Source organism: Syngnathoides biaculeatus, chromosome 14, assembly GCF_019802595.1.
Source record: "Syngnathoides biaculeatus isolate LvHL_M chromosome 14, ASM1980259v1, whole genome shotgun sequence".
Taxonomy (NCBI): Eukaryota; Metazoa; Chordata; class Actinopteri; order Syngnathiformes; family Syngnathidae; genus Syngnathoides; species Syngnathoides biaculeatus.
This window is the reverse complement of record NC_084653.1, coordinates 17,147,936-17,168,143: the sequence shown is the minus strand read 5'-3', so window position 1 is coordinate 17,168,143 and position 20,208 is coordinate 17,147,936. Positions and strand designations below refer to the sequence as shown.

General features: G+C 40.6%; 1 protein-coding gene across 1 annotated transcript in view; it reads left to right on the top strand.

Moving 5' to 3' along the window:
- The window catches only part of mlphb (melanophilin b), a 93,523-nt gene extending 74,780 nt beyond the window's left edge, over positions 1 to 18,743 (top strand). Inside the window, exons 4-16 of the mRNA XM_061841392.1 lie at positions 2,876 to 3,097; positions 3,873 to 4,015; positions 9,124 to 9,165; positions 9,378 to 9,433; positions 9,515 to 9,625; positions 10,301 to 10,439; positions 10,522 to 10,772; positions 11,996 to 12,073; positions 12,164 to 12,460; positions 14,190 to 14,339; positions 14,417 to 14,485; positions 15,304 to 15,352; positions 17,583 to 18,743. Coding sequence (XP_061697376.1) covers positions 2,876 to 3,097; positions 3,873 to 4,015; positions 9,124 to 9,165; positions 9,378 to 9,433; positions 9,515 to 9,625; positions 10,301 to 10,439; positions 10,522 to 10,772; positions 11,996 to 12,073; positions 12,164 to 12,460; positions 14,190 to 14,339; positions 14,417 to 14,485; positions 15,304 to 15,352; positions 17,583 to 17,632 — 1,657 coding nt within the window. The 3' untranslated portion in view covers positions 17,633 to 18,743. The remainder of the gene's footprint in view (positions 1 to 2,875; positions 3,098 to 3,872; positions 4,016 to 9,123; positions 9,166 to 9,377; positions 9,434 to 9,514; positions 9,626 to 10,300; positions 10,440 to 10,521; positions 10,773 to 11,995; positions 12,074 to 12,163; positions 12,461 to 14,189; positions 14,340 to 14,416; positions 14,486 to 15,303; positions 15,353 to 17,582) is intronic.
- The last annotated feature ends 1,465 nt before the right edge of the window (positions 18,744 to 20,208 follow it).

Genomic DNA, 20,208 nt, shown 5'->3' with positions numbered 1-20,208 from the left:
GGGGTTCAAATCCTGGCCCTGCCTGTGTGGAGTTTGCATGTTCTCTCCAGGCACCCTGGTTCCCCCTACCCTCATCCTAAAGACATGCATTAATTAAAAACTCAAAATTGGCCCTCGGTGTGATTGTGAATGCGACTGGTTGTTTGTCTCTATGTGCCCTGCAATTGGCTGCCAACCAGTTCAGGGTGTACCCCGCCTCCTGCCCGAAGATAGCTGGGATAGGCTCCAGCACCCTCACCTTGTGAGGATAAGCAGCTCAGATAACAGATGAATGGATAAATGGTCTTGTTATAGTTCCGTTGCTATTCAGACTACCAGGAGGTGATGTGACTTTTCTTTTTCACCACGAGAAGCTGATTTTACACCATTTAACTCACATTACAAATGCAATCGGACATGCCTGGCTCCTCCCAAAAGAGCAATGTAGTCCGATGTGGATTGTACACAGAGATACAAGTAGTCTACTTTGACATTTTGTTGAGTGAAGTGAACATTTTTGAATATACAAATTTTCCTGGCCTTACATCCAGCGGAAATGAAACAAAGGAGGCCCATTTGCGCTAAAAGGACACAGAGACGATCAGTTGTCTGTGAAAAATCTGTTGCTTAAGTCTTTGCAGCTGTTTGAGTCGAAGTGAACGTTTAGCTGATGTCCTCACATTCCGAAGTTTTTCCAGTTAAGGAAAGTAAAAAAAAAACAACAAAAAAAAAAACACTGCCTCCTTTAAATCAAATATTAAGGATAGAGAGTATTGTTTGACGGTTTTCTTGCTCCTGAGTTGTCAAATCCTCAGACGTAATTGGAGGGTGATGTTATGCCAAAATGTGCAGCTTCTGGCAGAACATCAAAATTGGATTGTTGATCGTCCTTTTGGCCTTGTGGCTATTGAGAACAGACTCAATCATCCGCTATCTTGCTTCTAATTGATTCTCATTTGGCCAATTTCCCTAATATAATTATTAGGTACTATTTCCATAATATTATATATAATTGGAGTATTATAGTCACAAAGTATTACATTTATGTGAAAAGGCTGCTTGAAATCAAAATAGTCAACTTCCTTTTTTATTTCAAGCTTGGGTCCTTGAGACTTTTTCATATGTCCTGATATAGCCACCAAATTTCTTGTTGATCAGGGAAGATGTTATTGAGGGCTTTTTTTTTTGTTTGTTTCAAATATTCCAAAAGGGCGGTATGGTGGATCAGCTAGAAAGCGCTGTCCTTGCATTTCTGAGGTCCTGGGTTCAATCCCGGACCCGGCTGTGTGGAGTTCGCATGTTCTCCCCATGCCTGTGTGGGTTTCCTCCGGGCGCTCCGGTTTCCTCCAATATCCCCAAAACATTAATTGGACACTCTAAACTGCCTCTAGGTGTGATTGTGACTGCGGTTGTTTGTCTCGATGTGCCCTGCGATTGGCTGGCAACCAGTTCAGGATGTACCCTGCCTCCTGCCTGTTGACAGCTGGAATAGGCTTCAGCACTCCCCGTGACCCATGAGAGGATAAGCGGCTAAGAGCATAGATGGATGGATGGATATTCCAAAAGAAATTCATTTTGAAAATATGGCTGTTTCAAACCAAAATGGTCAACTTCCTGTTACAGTAAACGTCATCCATGGGACCTGGAAACGTTTTTGTGCATCCAGTTATGATAGACATGTCCACCAAACTTTGGGTTGATTGGGGAAGCAGTATCGGGGGCTTATTATTTTTTAGCACTATTAAAGAGATTCACCCCAAACAGTTTTCCTTTTCATCAAATAAAAATCTTTATAAGTTCCCTATTCTATGCAACCATCCCATTATTTTAATTTACTGTATCAGGCAGGCAATTAGTTTTCACATTGTTTAACATTGTGATTGCAAAAAAGAGAGAAAGATATGACCAGTCAAAGTTATGTCATAATGTGCCATGAATAATAAACCTAATTTGATACCAGGCGAGAACTAATGCTAGCTAAGTAAAGAACAGAACAGGAAAACCTCAGCCCAAAAACAAGATGCTGTCTGCAGCATGCGTCTTATTTAAATAATTCAATCCCATCTTGTTTACAGGATTTGTGTCGGATGTGATGTTTCAAATCAGACTAGAATTACATGACAGTTCATGGGGAGCAGCCAAATCATCCAAAGGTTTAGCAAAATAGTAACAAAGTAATGTATTCAAGTTAACCTATTGATCTAGGCAATGATCTGATAATCTGTCCCTAAAGGAAAGCTAAATGAAAAACAAGCACCCTCTTATTCTTCCTGGGTGTTCTGCCAGATTGCACCTATTAAGCCCCTGTCTGATGTCTGGCACTATTTGCCTGTTTTTTTTTTTCCTTCCCTTTTTAAAATTTTGGGCCCAGTTTTAGGGGCTGCATTTGCTGAAAGCGCTGAAGTCATTCATAAAAGAAACTTCGCCAAGTCACACTAAGAGAGAGGAAGGACATGTTTGTTTGAGTAGACCCTTTGCTTGAATTCTCAAGACTTTTCAGTAGAAAACCTCGCTGTGGTTCAAACAGCCAGTGGCCACATGTGCTCTGCAGTAATTAACTGGAAGTATTTCCAAAGTTGAAATGAATTAAATATACTGCACATTATCATAGCCACGTGGATTTTTTTTTTTTTTTGGGGGGGGAGAAAGCAAATGTAAAACTCAAAAATTCTTCAATACAGTATTGATTGCCTTGTACTGTACTGTATATGACTCCTTTTTTCTGAAAGGGAGATAAGGTCAGACCTTTGCTGAATGTTGTGTGTGATGAAGGTCCTACCCTAAAGAGAATCCTAAACATTTCCTACTGGCAGAAATGTATAGATGAAATAACTCCTCACAACACTCCAATTTCCTACCAGTAATTATTAAATTGTGTGTTGTTCTTCTTCCCAAGAGAGCTCAAGACCAAGATTGAGCAAGAAGACTGTAAAAGAGAGATGCTGGGTCATTGGGTGAATATGACCAAGTCTCACTGCATTCGCTGTCTGAAAGCTTTCAAGTTCCTGGTGAACAGCAGATGCCAGTGTCTGGACTGCCAGTTGTACATCTGCAGGTCCTGCAGCCGTTACAACAAAAAGGAGCGCGGCTGGGTGTGTGATCCTTGTCACATGGCCAGGTAAGAAATGTTCAACTCTTTGCCGGGATAGTATTTAGTAACTTGGTGACCCTGAATCACAAGAAAACCCTTTAGAAAAAAAGCAATTTCGTCCATTTGCCTCTGTCTGGTAATGTTGCTAAAATCATCAATGCAAAATTAAAAATTAAAGATGCAAGTACCATTTACCTGGTCCTCCCCACCTGCTTTTTGTTGGCAAATCCTCAAAATAATCATCAAACTTTGCCAACATTAGATCATAAGGAAAATGCTTGGGAACTTACCCTTGGCCATCCAATTCCATGATCGGTGAATCAGTCATCTGTTGATGGGTGGTTCTTGCGCTCCCTTCTGCAGAGCAAATTCTTAAAATTCTCATCAAACTTTGACACCACAAATTCCGAAGTCATGTTTGTCGAAGTACAAGACCTGGAATTGATTCCATCTGGATGCGTGCTGTAATGAGTAGGAAGCATTTTGGGTGGCCATGTATGGTTTTCGTCTTGGTGGAGGGCCAACTTGGGTTAATGAAATCTAGTCAGGTTACTGTATGTGTAGGAAAAATTCTACAAGACTGCATTTGTGTCCATTATTTCCATCTGAATCCAAGACCCTTCGCTGATAGTTTCTTTCAACCACAGCTGGAAAGTGTAAAGCTTATTTCACATGATAGATTACACATTACAGAGTTTCACATTTGACCACAACAGCAGCCAATCGTGTTGTGGACTTCTTCCTTTTGTGTGTTTACCAGTCATTCCCTGAAAATTAGTAAATCCTGTATTGTTTTCAAAAGGGTCCTCAAGATTGGCACCCTGGAATGGTACCACGAGAACCTGCGGGCACGCTTTAAGCATTTCGGCAGCGCCAAGGTGATGAGATCACTCTTCAAAAGAGTCAGTGGAAACAGCACATACTCTTCTGATGATGAAGATGCAAGTGAGTAGTCGTTATCTATCAATTTTCTAGAGAGCTTGTCCTCATTCGGATTTCACCTGAGCTGGAGTCTATTGACCAAGCTTATCCATGGACTGATCACCAGCCAATGGCAGGCCACATAGAAACAACCAACCATTCGCACTCACATTCACACCTACGGGAAATTTTGAGTTTTCAATCATGCTGCCACGCATGTTTTTGGGATATGGGAGAAAATTGGGGAAGCCAGAGAAAACCCACACAGGCACGGAGAGAACATGCAAAATCCACACAGGCGAGGTCAGATTTTAACCCAGGTCCTCAGAACTGTGAGGCCGATATCATAACCAGTTGCCCACCATGCTGGCGTACTCAGTATCATTACAGTGAATTATGTTGTGAGAGACACACAGCACATCTAATTGGTGTTGAAATTACGGATCCATGTGAAAATCTGCAGGAAGTCAAATAAGAGTGGAACTCAGCAAACACTTTCAAGGCTTTCAGCAGAGAGACTGAATCTCAGCAGCTGAGTCAAATTTCTTGGCAGTCAGTGGTGAAAATCTGGGGTTTTGGGAGTCAGTTGCCAAGTGGAAAAGAAAATAGATTGATTTTGTGCTCTGTTTGAAGGGGTGCAGTGGAGCACCAGATCCAGCAGTTGTCTTTTTTCTTGTAATCAAATTTTATAACCCATCCATTTACTGTATCAATTTTCTACTACTTGTTCAGGGGCAAATGGGGGCCAATCCCGACTGACTTTGAGCAAGCGCTGTTTTCGTATCGTTGACTGGTCACCAGTTAGTCACGGAATGCATTAAAGATAACCAATCATTCAGTCACACATGAACTAAAATGTGTAATAAAAATGTCATTCTGAACAGTAGTAATACTACAGTGCACGGAAATCGTTGTTTCGACCATTCTCTTGGAGAGATTCATAAACCTGGTTTATTTCAAAGATAAAACGGATGTACATTTTATAAGTGCACAAAATGAACCATGCATCAGTTGCACAGAAAATCACTGTTCAAAGAACATAGCCAGCAAAATGTGAATTTCACAGTCCAAAAAACATCATTTAATTCACTATACATTTACTGAATATGAATATGAATTTTGCACTTGGCTTTCACCTTGGCAAGTTCCATTTTTACAACAACAAGTCTGTTCCTTTTTTTGTGTCTACACTCCTCCAAAAAGATTGTTCACAAAGATACGTCCAGTGTAAGCTTGCTCATACTTGGAAGGGGTTGCAGAGAAGCCGACCAGGAAGTAGCATGCATGCTTTTCCCGCTTGTTGAGCTATGTGCTGTCTCCCTTATAGATATGTGCTGTTAGTTACCCTTATAGATATGAACAATGGGTAGATTTCACAGGCCCCTTTGATCTAAAATACAATAGTTAAGATAGTAGGGGCCAATTCAGGTTATCTGGTTCGCAGTTGAATGTACAAGATGCAGTCTGTTTTCACTTACACAACAAGAAAAACCCCAATGACTGACATTATTTAACAGCTGGATGCAGAACTGTAACTTCAGTTTGGCGCCGCATCACCATGACAAATAGCACAACAATCAAAATCAACTCTTTTTACATTTGTGAAAAAGACCATGGGAAAGAAAATATGTCCACCCATCCAGGTAAATCCCAAGGATTTATCGAAATCCTAATGGGGGATGATTGAAGCTACTCAAGGAGCTAAGACCTCCAAAAAGCCGATGTGATTTGCGTGAGCGTCTTCATTCTTGTGACATGGAGTCAGTTTTTTTTTTGGATAACAAGTCACACATTAGCGGTCTGCCAAATCTCTGATGGGATTTAATCTTTTCCATATTTTCCTGTTCCCCCCACCCCGTTCTGGCTCTTCACAGCTGCAGTCCCAGTATCGGTTGTGTCTCTGTGTTGGAGCGAGTCTCAGATTGTCGACTTTTTTTTTCCGCTTTAGTCCTGTCCTTTGGAAATATCGTGTGTTCTTGCCACTGGTGGCGGGAAATTATGAAGTATTAATACTTGATTCCTGTACTTAAGTACAATACTTAAATTGAACAATTTAGTATTTTTTTATGCAACTCCCTTTTTCATCATCTGCGGATCATGACAAAGTGAATAAAAGACGAGAGATAAAGTTAATTGTGATTGATCAGAATCATAAAAATAATCCCCATCTCTGGCCTTGCACTATTTCAAAAAAGTGTTTGATGTTGGGGAGGCATGCTGGACCTTCTTTGGTTTGAATCACTGAGTTTAAAAAAATTATAACCGATCACCGATCTGGTCACAAGATGGAGCAATGAGTCTATTTAAATGACCTGTTCATTCACTGTGTATGCTTGTGTACTAAATTGTTCAAAAATATATATTTACAAAATCTTTGTTCATCTATTTATGTCAGTGAGGCACAGTGACAGAGAAAACAAATTAATGCTCTTCCATTAGATGGCAGAAAGTATATACAGCAATTAATGTATCTACTTTTTGTGACATTTTTGTTTGTTGGTTTTGTTTTTTTTTTTATTGTAAAGTACCGCTAAGTGCCTTGGCTCCAAAAACATTGGAATTCACTGCTACAGTCAGGTCATCTGTTCAACACAACGGCAGCATGTTCAATGTACCACTAGCTTGCTATGCGAGGTAACATTTTGTCAGTGTTTCTGAAAACTCGAATTAAAGGTTGAAAATGGGGCTAGAGAGGGATTATTTTTTTCACAGATCATTTTACTCATCTGCCACTATTGGGAATATACTGACATTTTTTTTTTTTAAATGTCAAAAATTTCTGGGTTGTTTTTGGGCTAAAATTATAAACATTCCCGTGAAGTAAACAAATCAAATTTCTTTTTCAATACTTGTACTTCTACTTGAGAAAAGAATGTGAGTACATTTGTCATCGCTGGGACTAACCTTGGGACACTCTATAGCAGGGATGCCCAGACGTTTTTACCCCAAGATCTACTTTTCAAGCGGCCAGCCTCTCGTGAGCTATCAATGGGGGATGGGGGGGGGGTGATGCTCCCAATAGTTTGTTATCAACATTATGTGATATATTATACTATATATAAATATATATGTATATTTAAAATCCATAATTAGCTTTTTGTGCACTGTATTGTCTGTGATTTCATCCTGGATCAGGCTGTGCCAAGGTGGATTTTTAAAATTACACACCATCTCATCCTGGAGTTTCTACTTTGGCTTCAGACCGGACCTTTCCCACTCGAAAAGAGACAATCTTGTCCAGTTTAACTACTTTTTCTTTGATTATTCACATACTCCAACAGTCATTAAAACAACAGCATTTCTTCTTTAACTTTCTCCATTAATATCAAAAGCAAACATAAGCAGCTCGTCTAGCTCGTCTTTGCTCTACATTGCCCAGATTGTGTTGCAAACTAAAGCAGCGGTGGGGGACACTGTCATTGTAAAACATATAGATGGGCTGCGTAAGTACTGTAACATTTGGATTTATGAGTGTACTCTTTAAGAGCGGGGATGGGGGGGGCTGTAAGGTAAACTAGGAAAAAGAAAGTGTGGCAGAGCAGCGGTCATTGTTAGAGAAAGTTCCGTGTGCTGCCTAAAAGAAACCAGTGGCTTCTTTTCATTTTTTGCAGTACCTATGTGAATTGTGCCATTGGATGTAACAAGCAGTCATCCCTCACTCATTGAATCACATTGCAAAATGCCACAAACTGAATAGCGGTATGTTATACTTTCAATTTGTATTAGATGTTTTTTTTCGCCCAATGCAGAATATCTGCAAAGAGACCCCATCAGCGGTGCACAATTGCTCACGTGCTTAGAGGGAACATTGGCTGACGTTTTTTTTTTTTGTTTTTTTTTTTTTTTGGCACGCCGTCCCGCTATCGACCAAGACTGCCTCACGATCGATGCATTGAGCACCCCTGCTTTATATGACGAAACTACAATTGCCATTTCTGCAACCTTTGTTGACTTGGAGTTGATTAATTTTAATTTTACGTAGCCCTGACAGTATGTCACAGTAAAAACTGAGCATGCAAATCAAGCATCCTTGTGAGATCATCGATACCCAAATGAATTATGAAGATGCAGCTGTGTCCCGGTACTACTTAGACCAAGTCACGGGGTTGGGGAGGGATGCAGAGCGAGCTACGGTTGGCAGGGCTTAGCTGAGCAGACCTTGTGATCATCCAGTCACATGTCTGCTTGGGAATGACACAATCTGCTCCCAAAGAAAAAACAAGATTCTATAATGTTTGTTGAGATGAAATCGCTTTTGGAGTGAAGTGGTTACAAAATACAAAAAAATGAATTAGATAAAATCCAATTACATTCCTGAAAATAAATATACAGTGATCATCGGCATGTCCAAAGCAGACATTCATGTGACCACCGGGATTAAATGCAACTTGCATGACTTCACACATTTACTGTGCTTTCATGCTCTATGCTTTCTTTTGTGGTCCGTTGGGCCCCAAAAGCTTGGAGGGTACATAAAGGAGCACAAAGTGTTTGTCTTTCATGTTTTTTCTTCATCCAAATTGTCTGAAAAGAAGGGGAATTGTGGTTTGTGGTTCCGGGTTTAAATCTCAAGTCTTGGCTACCCATGTGGAGTTTCCACTCTAGCACATTTCAAAAGCATGCATGGTTCGTTGTAGTGCCTAAATTGTCCATAAGTCTGAATGTAACTGTGAATAGTTCTCTTTGTTTCCTGTACCTAACTCGCCACTAGCCCAAGGTGTACCCTTGGACTTCTCTTGCCCAAAAGTCATCTGAAGTTCACAGAAGACTTTTAATTGTCCAAAGATTTAAATGTGAGGAGGAATGATTGTCTATGTAACCTGCAACTGAACCAGTCAAAGGTGTACCCCGTTTCTCTTACCCAAAAGTCAACTGAATTAAACTGAAGACTCTAAATTGTTTAAAGGTGTGATTATGAGTGTGAAAACTTGTTTTCTATAATTGTTCTGCGATTGTCTGGCTATCAGTTCAGTGTTTACTCAGCCTCTAACCTCCAACATCAAATGAGTCTGACTCCAGCTCACCCACAACTCTAATGAGGACAAACACTTTCCAAAGTGGATGTTCACTTTGTTGGCTGTAACACACAACATACCAGAGGATGAATCATCCCTTTATGTATTTTTCCCCAGAACTTCAAAAACACAACACGCAGAGCAACCCCGAAATCCACAGTAAGTACTAAAGATCCAGAGATCATTTGTCTCTTGACTACAAGATCAAAGTTTCCAACTCCCTGAACCCTGCACCCCTTAAGGAGACATATTGTGCAATTTAGTTCAGATTTAAAACAGTTCCCAGGTGTCTGAATAAAAGCCATTTTACATTATTTGCTTAAAATACAGACAAAACTATATAGACGCACTGATAACATTTTCTCCACCAGCCCTTGGATTTGAAGACAGTTGCATGGATGCCGCAGATTCACAACGCTATAACCAGGTGCGTGAGACTTCAGAATCTGGGAGGTCATGGTCGAGCTCCTCCATTTGGACTTAATAAAATCATTCTTCATGTTTTTAGTCTTTCTGCTCCAACCAGATGAAAAAAAACAAAAGGCGTCTTACTGTTGACCCCATCGATTTTGGCCTGGACTGTGACTATGTTACCGAACTGAGGCGACACTCTCATCAAGTATGTGCTGTGCAACCACATCCAACACATCTGCATGAGTTCCACTTTTTCTTACAGCTTCAATCAACGGGCCCCATTAACGTGTAGATTTCTTGATTTTTTTTTTTAATCTTTTTTATGAAAGGAATCTCAACCAAATTTTGTATGTTGGGGGAATTTTTTTTTTTTCAAATTTTCCAAACAATGAACAGGCCCGCATACTCCCTGTGAAATTGAAACTGATGAAAAAAAATTGAAATGTATTGCCACCCGTGTCTCTAGGATCCCTGTTAACAATTGGGTCTCATTTGTGCAAATTCACGAGTAGGAGTTTGTCAAAGTAAAAGCGCTGGAATTTGTCCAAAATGGTTAAAATTCAAGCTAAAATAAAAGCTATCTTGTTCAATGTCACACATGGGTTCTTGGGAATGTTTCTTGTGTCCTGTAATGATAGACATGCCGACCCAATTTCTTGTTGATCAGGGAAACTGGTGGTTTTTTTTTTTTTTTTTTCTAATTTCTAGGTGTTGCAAATGAGTGAGTTTTGGGACTCCTACAATACACACTTTCACCTGGATACTAAATAATGGTGGCTCGCATGCTTCAAATCTTGCTCGCATTAATTTCCGCATTTGGAGTTGTGCATTTAGCTGTTATACAGGTTTGAGAGAAATTTCTAAAAAATGTCCCTTCTAGACTCCAGACTTTGCTGATGTCATGATGATGAATGGTGGTGTGAGGGAGTCTGGTATGGCTTCTGTTTTCCATCGATTTTTAAAAGAGCAACACAAGAGTCTGGATGTTGGGTCCGACCCTAGCTTTACTTCACAACAAGGTAAAGTGTGGAGATAAGTGTAGGATAAAAATGTCTTTGGAGATGATTTTTCCTCATGCTTGCACCTACGTTGTTTTTCTAGATGACATTGCGTACTTGGACAACCGAGCCTTTCCATCTCGCTGCATGTCCCGACTCAGCTACTCTTCTTGTGGCAGTGGGAGTGCTTGGGGACCTCCGGGAGGTGGCAGCAGCTTCATCCTAGGTGCTGATGATGTTGATTCAGAGGAGTATGATGAGCTCAGACAGGCCTACCCGGTCTACCAGGGTCATTTGGAACCATTTGACCACATTTCCCAGGAGAGTCTCAACTGCCCCAACCACCCACAAGAGGTAAAATCTCTTTCACGATCCAGCTGTGTTGCGCTGTACCCTATCCTTGTTTATTTTGGTCCAAGAGAAGTGGCCTACACCCTGGATTGGTTGTTTGTCAGTCCCAGCACACATACTGTATAGAGTAAACACACAACCATTCACACTCACATTTAAACCGATGGACAGTTAGTCTTTGCAGTCACACCATCTTGTGTAATTTGAAGTGTCTTCAAATGACCTTGTATGCCTTTTGGCAAGAGAAGTGGAGTACTTCCTGGACTGGTCAATCGTCAGTGAAAGGGCACATGTAAGAAAAAGGACCATTTACACGCATATTTACACCGATGGACAATTTAGAATCATCTTGACTTAGGGCAAGAAAATTCAGGTACAGTATATCTTTGACTGCACATATATACAAAGAACCATTGACACACACACACATTGACAGCAATGCAAATTTCAAAGTCTTCAATTTAAACAATTTTTTTAGGTATGTAAGACGAAAACTCACACTTCCTGATAAAAGAACCTCACTGTATGTTATTACAAGCTATGGCTTCTTTCTACACTGTGTAGTCAATTTGTCTCGCAGCAAGCTGGGGAGCACAAAGGAAACACAAACTGATTCCAGAGCAAATGTGAACCTGTCAGTCATCAAAGATTGTTGTGATAGCTCCTATTGGCTGCAATAGCCGTTCACAGTCAAACAACCTCTCCATTTCAAGCGGCGAAGAGGAAAGCTCTGGATAAACAGATAAAGTTGTGCTTTAAAACAAAAAAAAAAATGCCAGAAAAATGGCATTGTTAGGAAACATATTTTACTTTTTTTAAAATCCAAATTTATTTAATTCCTGGTCATGTTTGATGTCATTGAGCCACTCCCCCTATCCTCTGTTACGGGGTGTGCAGTGAGTATGGTCATTAGGATTTCAGGCAAACTGGAGCCTATCCCAGATGACTTTGTGGCAAAGCTGAGGTCTGGTCATCAGCCAATCGCAGGGCACATCTAGAGAACAAACCGTTCATATTTCTAGGACTATTTAGAGTCTTCTGTGAACCTAACATGCATGTTTTGGGAATGTGGGAGCAAATCAGCTGAACTGAATTGGAAGAACATCTAATTGGCGAGATTTGAAATCTAAATCCCAGAACTGTGAGCCAGACATGCTGACCACGATTCCATGGCACTGCCCCTATCTTTGCTATTTGCGTCCCTCCTTCATAATCTTGTTCTGTAGATCACTGACCTGAACAGACGAATGTCAGCCATCGAGAGCCTTTTAAGCCACTTGCAGATCACTGTGACCTCGGACCCGGTAAATACTCTATTGTGGTTTTCTTAAAAGAACAATTATCTATAGGTTGTGACATTCTATCTAAAGGGGGGTTGACTGTTGTTCTGGCAGGATACCAAGTCCCCTCAACCCCAAGACAGCACCTCTCCTCTTCTCAGCGGGGAGGATGTGGACATAGAGGAGCATCAACTCAGAAAAAAGCTGATCGCAATGGCAGGCGACATAAGCGACCACAGCCTGAGTTCAGATGAGGAAGACTCCAAACGGTCACTTTTTTCCCAAGAGATCTTGGCGTCAGAGATAGCGACAAGTCGAGGAGACAAAAAATCCACCAAAGTACCTTCTAGACCTACTTCCAGAACAAGTGTGGTGGTTCCCAGACTGGATGAACTGACAAACTCTCAGAAGGTAGGGATGCATGTGGACAAAAACACAATGTCAAAAACAGGGAAGAATCTCAGAAATTCCCATATACAGTGTTCCCTCGCTACTACGCGGTTCATTTTATGCGGTCTCGCTATTATATGGATTTTTGTGTGTGTGTATTTTTTTTTACAATATAGCAGGCTAAGGAAAAACCCCCATTGAGTTCTACGTCCGAATTGGCTAAGGGACTGTAGACCATTGTCAGTCACCTTCATTACAGAATGCATTCAGCTTGCCAGATTTAGATAATTGTTCGATGCTAGCAGTGTGTCTCTTTAGTGCTTAATAGGAAGACGAAGAGGACAAACTCTTGTGGTGTGTAAAATGTTATTATTACTCTGTGATATGCTTGGAAAATGGTCTAGCCCAATAACTAAATGTTTTTACCCTGTTCAAAATTTTGAATGACTAATCACTATGTGTGTGTGGTGGCATGGTGGATCAGTTGGTAAAGTATTGGCCTGACAGTTCTGAGGACCCGGCCCCGCCTGTGTGGAGTTTGCATGTTCTTCCCTGCGTGGGTTTTGTCCGGGCACTCCGGTTTCCTTCCACATCCCAAAAACATGCAATATTAATTGGACACTCTAAATTGTCCCTAGGTGTGATGGTAAGTGTGGCTGTTTGTCTCTATGTGACCTGAGATTGGCTGTCAAACAGTTCAGGGTGTACCCCGCCTCCAGTCCGTTGACAGATGGGATAGGCTCCAGCCCTCCCCGCAACCCTTGTGAGGATAAGTGGCAAAGAAAATGGATGGATGGATAATCACTATGTGTATGGTCAACACCAACTTGGGCCCAGTCACAGACTCCATGAATGAAACAACAAACAATCAAGAAGTGACCTGAAGCTTGTGCTGTTGCAAGACAGAACAAGAGGAACTAGTTCTGCTGAGTGTTTGTATGTCTAATCCCCCAAGTGGTGATCCATAGTAAATAAAGAAAGGACAAATGCTTGGAGTGAGCAGATAAGCAAACGGTTAGCTTAGTTCTTGTTCTTAACTGTTCATTTACCAGGAATAAATGTTTCGACATGGACACATGGTTATCTGGTCGACAAGGTCCTTTGGGCCAGTGTGTAAATGCATGCTGCTCTAAGAAAAGAGACAGAAATGCAGGACTTTTTGAATTATTTATCTTTGCACTTTTCTGGAATACTTCTTGGGTGATACCTTGAGACGCTCTCTCTTTTTTCTTACCTTCTTTTACTGTGGTCCGGCAATAACCATTTCTCAAGTCTAAGACTTAAGAATGTGTACTCCCGAAAAGGGTTTGGCATAAGGGTCATTCCACTGTATCGACGCTGGTAATGTAACTAGTCAAATATAGTGTTGCTATTTAAAAACAGGTAGTCAGTGCAAAGTCCATAACTGGACTGTAGACGGTGATATCACATTATTTGGAAGAGAATTGACTGCTGAGGCTTTTTTCAAATGTAAAATGTGTGCCTCAGATGTTTGGAATAAACTGCAATGGGGTCAATAAATCTCTGCGATATATAAAGTGCAAAGCATATAGTGTACATTTGAGTTGATTGGTAAGCCCCATTGCGGTCGAGGTACAGCTGTAAGAGTTCATCATAAACAGTTGATACACGAACCGCAATTATTTGTTTTTGTCAGCACTTGGACTCACCTGGTTTTATTCTGCTGCATGATGCAACACGTCAGAATATATAGTTACTCTTTTATGTTGTGGGTTTTTCTTTTATGCAGACAGACCGTTCAACACAAAGCGTGGAGAGTAAGTGCCACGCCCAAGAGGATGGCTCAATGTCAGCTTTCAAAGGTTCGACAGCGGTACTATTTGAGCTGGAGGACAAAATCGCTCAAGCCGCAGCTGATGTTCGGAACACACAGACTCAGGTGAGCATAACATTTACAATAACGAACGCTTTTTCCAGTACAAAGCACAATGTTCAGGTCTTTCTATCTATTCAAAGGTGTCATACATTGAAAACAAGATTGCCGCTCTCAACCCTAGCGGTGTGCCGTTGGAGAAAAGACAAAAGGTAATGACGCTCGTTTTCAGTAGTGTTTATTCCAGGCTGAAGAGCCAAGTTTCCACTGGGGGGGAACAAACAATCTGCTGCGCCCGAGGATAATTCCTGGTCTGCGGGACACAATTGGTTATGATAGTGCAAAACCAAAAGTGCCAACAATAAACATCCCTTTTTATTTTAGTACTGTTTACAAAATATCCCTTCTGACCAGAAAAATGCATTTTATCAGAAGCCTTCTTTAACTGATACTCCTATGTGGTTGTCTTACAGCAGTATTTTCCCCATCAACTCACAAAATGTTTGCTATTTTGTGTTTTCATGTAATGGAGAAGGACCCTCTCCCTCCAAATGTAATTTTCCAATACATTTGCCTTTGATCTTTAAGAACTGTTTTTTTTTTTATTTTATTTAGGTCCAAATTTTCATTTTATGTGGAGTACACCCATTATTTGAGTAACAGTTTTTCATTTCCCTATATTTACGCACAGTGTTGATGTTCAAAGCCTGTCTAATGAAACAGTGGATCAAATATATATTTCAGGAATAAAACTTCTGCCATGTTTTTAATAAAAGCTATTTTTGTTCATTTATTTATTTATTTGATATTACTTATATTATTATATGTATTTATTAAGAGCTAAGTATTTTTTAAGGTGGTACATTTGTTGTAAAAAGTTTGAGAACCGCTGGGCTAGGGAAGGAAAGTTTGGGTTAGAGTTAAGGTTTAGGATACAGGTAAGGGGCTAGGGTGTAATGTGAGTGGTTATGGTTTATGGCAAGTGTTTCTTCACACCCTCTCATTTTTTCCACTCTTTGATTTTCTATAGTCTGGAGTCCCGCTAAGAACGAGAAGATTTTCCCAAATCTTTCCCACAAGTAAGAACCAAGAATTTTACCACCTTTTGAGCATGATCTAAGAGGCTTTGTACTTCTCTCAACCTAATTAAACCCAAAGAACATGATGGACCTTTTTTTTTAATAACGTGAACCTTTCCTTTCCCTTAAGCACATTCTGTTGGATAAAACTGTTCACTCTGGAGTAGCATTCCCAAAAGATATCCAGCCTGGAGACATTAGGTTTTATGGCGTTATGTTTGCTGTTAAGTTTAATTTATAAAGCTTTGGTGTTGACCACCAGAAAGCTCAGAAGTTGCCCTGCTTTTGGTCCCTGATCAACCACCAAGATGTACCATGTACAGTAGTTGCTGCATATTTCCAGGCCAGACGGACATATTTGCAAGGAACTCCCTCTATAGGGGCTCTCTGACCACTGCAGTGGTCATACCCGAGACAAGGGCAATACAAGCGGTATGTTCTCTCCGTGTTGTGCAAGGCGCACCAAAGGCTTCCTTTTCATCTTAAATAATGATAGCCTTGTAGTAGTAGCATTTAGTTCAACAAGAAACAAATGATTTTTAACCCCTTTGCTTTGTTATGCAAAAGACGGACAGCCACAACAGAGGATGTGAAGGAACGATTGTGAGAAGACAATTAGCTTGACCATTCTATTTTATTTTTTTATTTATTTTTAATCAGACTAGGATACCGTTGTCCGCTTGTGTCTCATTTGAGCGATTTCTCTGGTGGCTTGATATTCAAATTGAATTTGTTGTATGAACACGTTCGTTGCACAAAATATCCAACATCCATACTCAATATTGCTTATCCTGTTCAGTGCTGCAGGCCACTGGAGCCTCTCCCAGCTGACTTCTGGATCAAGCAAATTATGCACCCTGAACTGGTGAACAGTTAGTAGCAAGGCACATGTACTGTAGACACGGTCGGGAGTGGGTGGGGGACACGGTGCCTGCACCTAAGTCAGGTGAACGTACCACTACACCATCAGTGACTGCACCCCATCCTGATACACACAACAATGAGCTTTAAAACAAAAATCAACTGGCAGTGGCTATGAAAAGTTTGTGTCGAATATCTGAAAAATTTCTGCTTGCTGCAAAGTGAGTTGAATGAAATGGAAAAAAAATTGTCCAAATGAGAGCTCTTCGTGCTTTTGTCAAAGTACTACTAGAGGATTAGAAGACCCGGAATTTGTTCAAAAACAGCTGGTTCAAAACAAAATAGTCAACTTTCTGTTCAATTACAGGCACGGGTCCTGGAGACTTTTTCGTGAATACTGTTACGATGGACATCTTCACCCAATATGGCGTTCATCGACAGAACTGGTGTCATGGGGGTAAACCAGGGGGGCAATTGTAGCTTATTAGGGGGACAACTGCGTATTTTTTTTTCCCAGGCCTCGACACATCCAAAACTCACCATTTTTTTTTTTCAAGTATGGATATCCTGGTGCAAATACATATACCTTGGCTTTCTTGAAAATGACCTCCCCCCCCAACAGACACTCAAAATTCACAGTTGAAAAGTTTGAAAAAAATTGTAGCTGACACCAGTTTCACAGATCAACCCGAAATTGTGTGGATCAAAATGTCACAGCGACCCACGTGAGAAACTAAACAGTGAGTTGACCATTTTGGTTTGAGGTAGTCACTTTGTGGAAATTCCAAGGTTTGTATTTTGGCCACCAGGGAATTTTCCCAAACGAGTTACAATCACAAGCAGGTACCCGAGATAGATACGTAGATGTGAAAACATTTTCTATTTACCGTGAGCAACAAATATTATTTGCCAAAAATAGAATCTTCTCTGGAAAATAAAACCTTCTCTTTCACGTGCATCACCTCAGTGGCTGGTTTACAATCAGGCCTTGACTTGCTGATTTCAAATCAATTCTCAACATCCATTTCATTTTCTGAGCCGCTTATCCTCACTCGGGTCGCGGGAGTGCTGGAGCCAATCCCGGCTAACTTCGTGCACCAAGCAGGATACGCCCTGAACTGCTTGCTAGCCAATCACACGGCAAATGGAAACAAACAAAAACAAAAAAAATTGTCACGCTTAGATTCACAATCTAGAGTCTTCAATAAACCTACCCCTGACCCCCAAAATCACTCAAATCCATTAAATCTAACACTACTAAAATGTTCATCTGCTCCTGCCCTCAAATATGTCGCCGCTCCAAAATTCATCGCTTTCGGTAATTGTTCATGTCATGATTGTTTGTCTCTCTTCTTTCTCTTTCTTGCAGACATCGCTAATGAAAGAGGACACATGAGGAGAAGACTAAGCCTTGTGTGAGATTTTATATAAAGATAACAAATGCAACAATTCACTCTCCTGTCGGTATTACGCTTTGTTTCTTTAGTAAGGCAAAAATGTTCTTGGGTCAATTTTGACACATTGCTGCATGATTAATCATCAAATAATTTTACATTTTTGCTCACCTTTTAACGCCTTGTCATTCCTGGGACAATTTTTCAAATATATTTTAGTATGTAAATCCCATAATTTTTTTCTAAATATATTTTGGGGGAAAAAAGAAGAAGAAAAGTATGGCCGCCAGAAGTTTTTTATTTTTCCTGCATTTTGGAATTATTAACATGCAACATCACAGGAGAGTTGATCTTAAACGGGGAATCCAGTGCTTTGCATGAACAATGGATAGAATAGGTCATGTAATATCTACTCTATTTTGACAATCTTCGGATGGGAATGACGCGGAGTCTGATGAGCTAGCTTCGGCAGCAACAGCGAAGGCCATTAGGTGAGCTTCGCCATGCGGGGAAGCCGTTAACCGAGCTTTGGCATCCGGGGAGGCCGTTAGCTGAGCTTCGGCGGCTGGGGAGGCCCGCCACCTGAGCTTGCTCATCAGACTCCCTGTAATTCCTGTCCGAAGAACAATCCGTGGCTGCTGGACTGGAGCTCCGGGGGCCTTTGTTTACACACCTATGTCGCGCGTAGGCCTCCAAGTAGTCAGACTCCACATCATTCCACCCGAAGAACCATCTGAATATTCAACATTATTTACAGCCACAGGTTCAAATCTCTATGGAAGTATTCCTCTGTCTTCCCGATCAACCGATACTGCTATTTCTTCATCAGATGAGGATAAATCCGAGAAATTAGCACTGGGCATAAATGGTGTCCCACGTAATCAAGTGTTTGGAACGGCACGGTACGAGTCACATCTGCCCACGTACATCGTGTGAGTTGCGAAAATGGCAGCGCCCCTGAAAATTCGTAATTGTCGATAAAAATCTTCTCAGATCACTTTTAAATGAAAGAGGATTTAACATCACATTGTCAAAATAGAGTACATATTACATGATCTATTGGATACATTGTTCATCCAAACCACTGGATTTCCCCTTTAAGCAAATTAACCAATATAGAACACAATTAAGTGGGATTCATGTTTATTTTGGGCTTTGTACTATGTACTGTATGCAATTTAATATAATTTCATGCTATTTTAATGTTACTGACTTTGACATTTTATGCATTAACATTCCTTAAAATTGTTTGTCTTAATACAATTACATTTTTAAAAAATAATCATTCCATGCTCCCCCGTGTCTGTTTGATCCACACGTGCACTCAAGCAATTATTGGCCTGCGTGTTCTGGTTTGGCTGTATGTCCTGCTCCAACTGCATGACATTTTTAGCAGCGTGGCCTCCAAATGTTTGACGTTGTTATGGTGAAATAAGATGAGCGACAAAGCTCCCAGGAATTCCCCAGATATGTGAAAGAAGGAGGCGTAGGATAGATGATCTGGCCTTCGTCAGCCACAGCCAATGTTTACACAGCGACAGCTGCGAGGACGCCCAACGTTGGGATGGCAAACCAATGTACTCACCATGAAATTGCTGACTTATGAAATCATTAACATGGCACTGCAATATAATATTACCACAGTGTACTTTTACTAATATTACTAATACTACTATCTACCACTATTAACACTACTACTATGACCTACTATTAATGCTTCTACTTATACTGTTGACTGGTAACTTTGCTAACTTACTACTAAATCTTCCTACTTTTTGAACGACGTCTGGTACTATGTACTACTTCTACTTTGACTAAGACTACTACCTACTTACTAGTTGTACTACCTACAGTTAGTAGTACTGCTGGTACCTGTGACACAGCTACAATGCCTTTTAATGCTACTATTAGGTACTGCATTTCTTCCATGCTGCTGCTACTACCTCTTACTGTTACCAGTAGTGCGACTGCTACAAGTACTACTGCCTCCACCTTCTACTACAGTAAAGCAAAGCAAATTTATTTGTATAGCGCATTTCATACACGAGGTAACGCATTGTGCTTTAGGCATTTGAAAACAAAGAGATAAAACATTTAAAACGGCATAAAAACAATAAAAATGACAAGCAAAAGAAAAAAGACAATTAAAATCGTATACATTGCAAGTAATATGATCAAAAAGTGGATATATTCTAAAAAGCATGAGAAAAAAAGAAGAGTTTTCAAGCTGGATTTAAAAACATTCACACTTGGGGCTGACCTCACCTCTGTTGGCAACTTATTCCATTTGTGTGCAGCATAATAGCTAAATGCTGCTTCACCATGTTTGCTTTGGATTCTGCGCTCCGTCAGCCGATCTTAGAACTCTACTGGGTTTGTATTCCGTAAGTATTTCTTTCATGTATTCAGGACCTAAATCATTTTGTGATTTATAGACCAGTGGCAGAACTTTAAAATCTATTCTAAAGCTGACTGGAAGTCAGTGCAAGGACTTTAGGATTGGCGTTATATGCTCTGACCGCTTTGTTTTGGTCAGAACGCAAACTGCAGCATTCTGAATGAGCTGCAGCTGTTTATAACTCTTTTTGGGGAGTCCAGTCA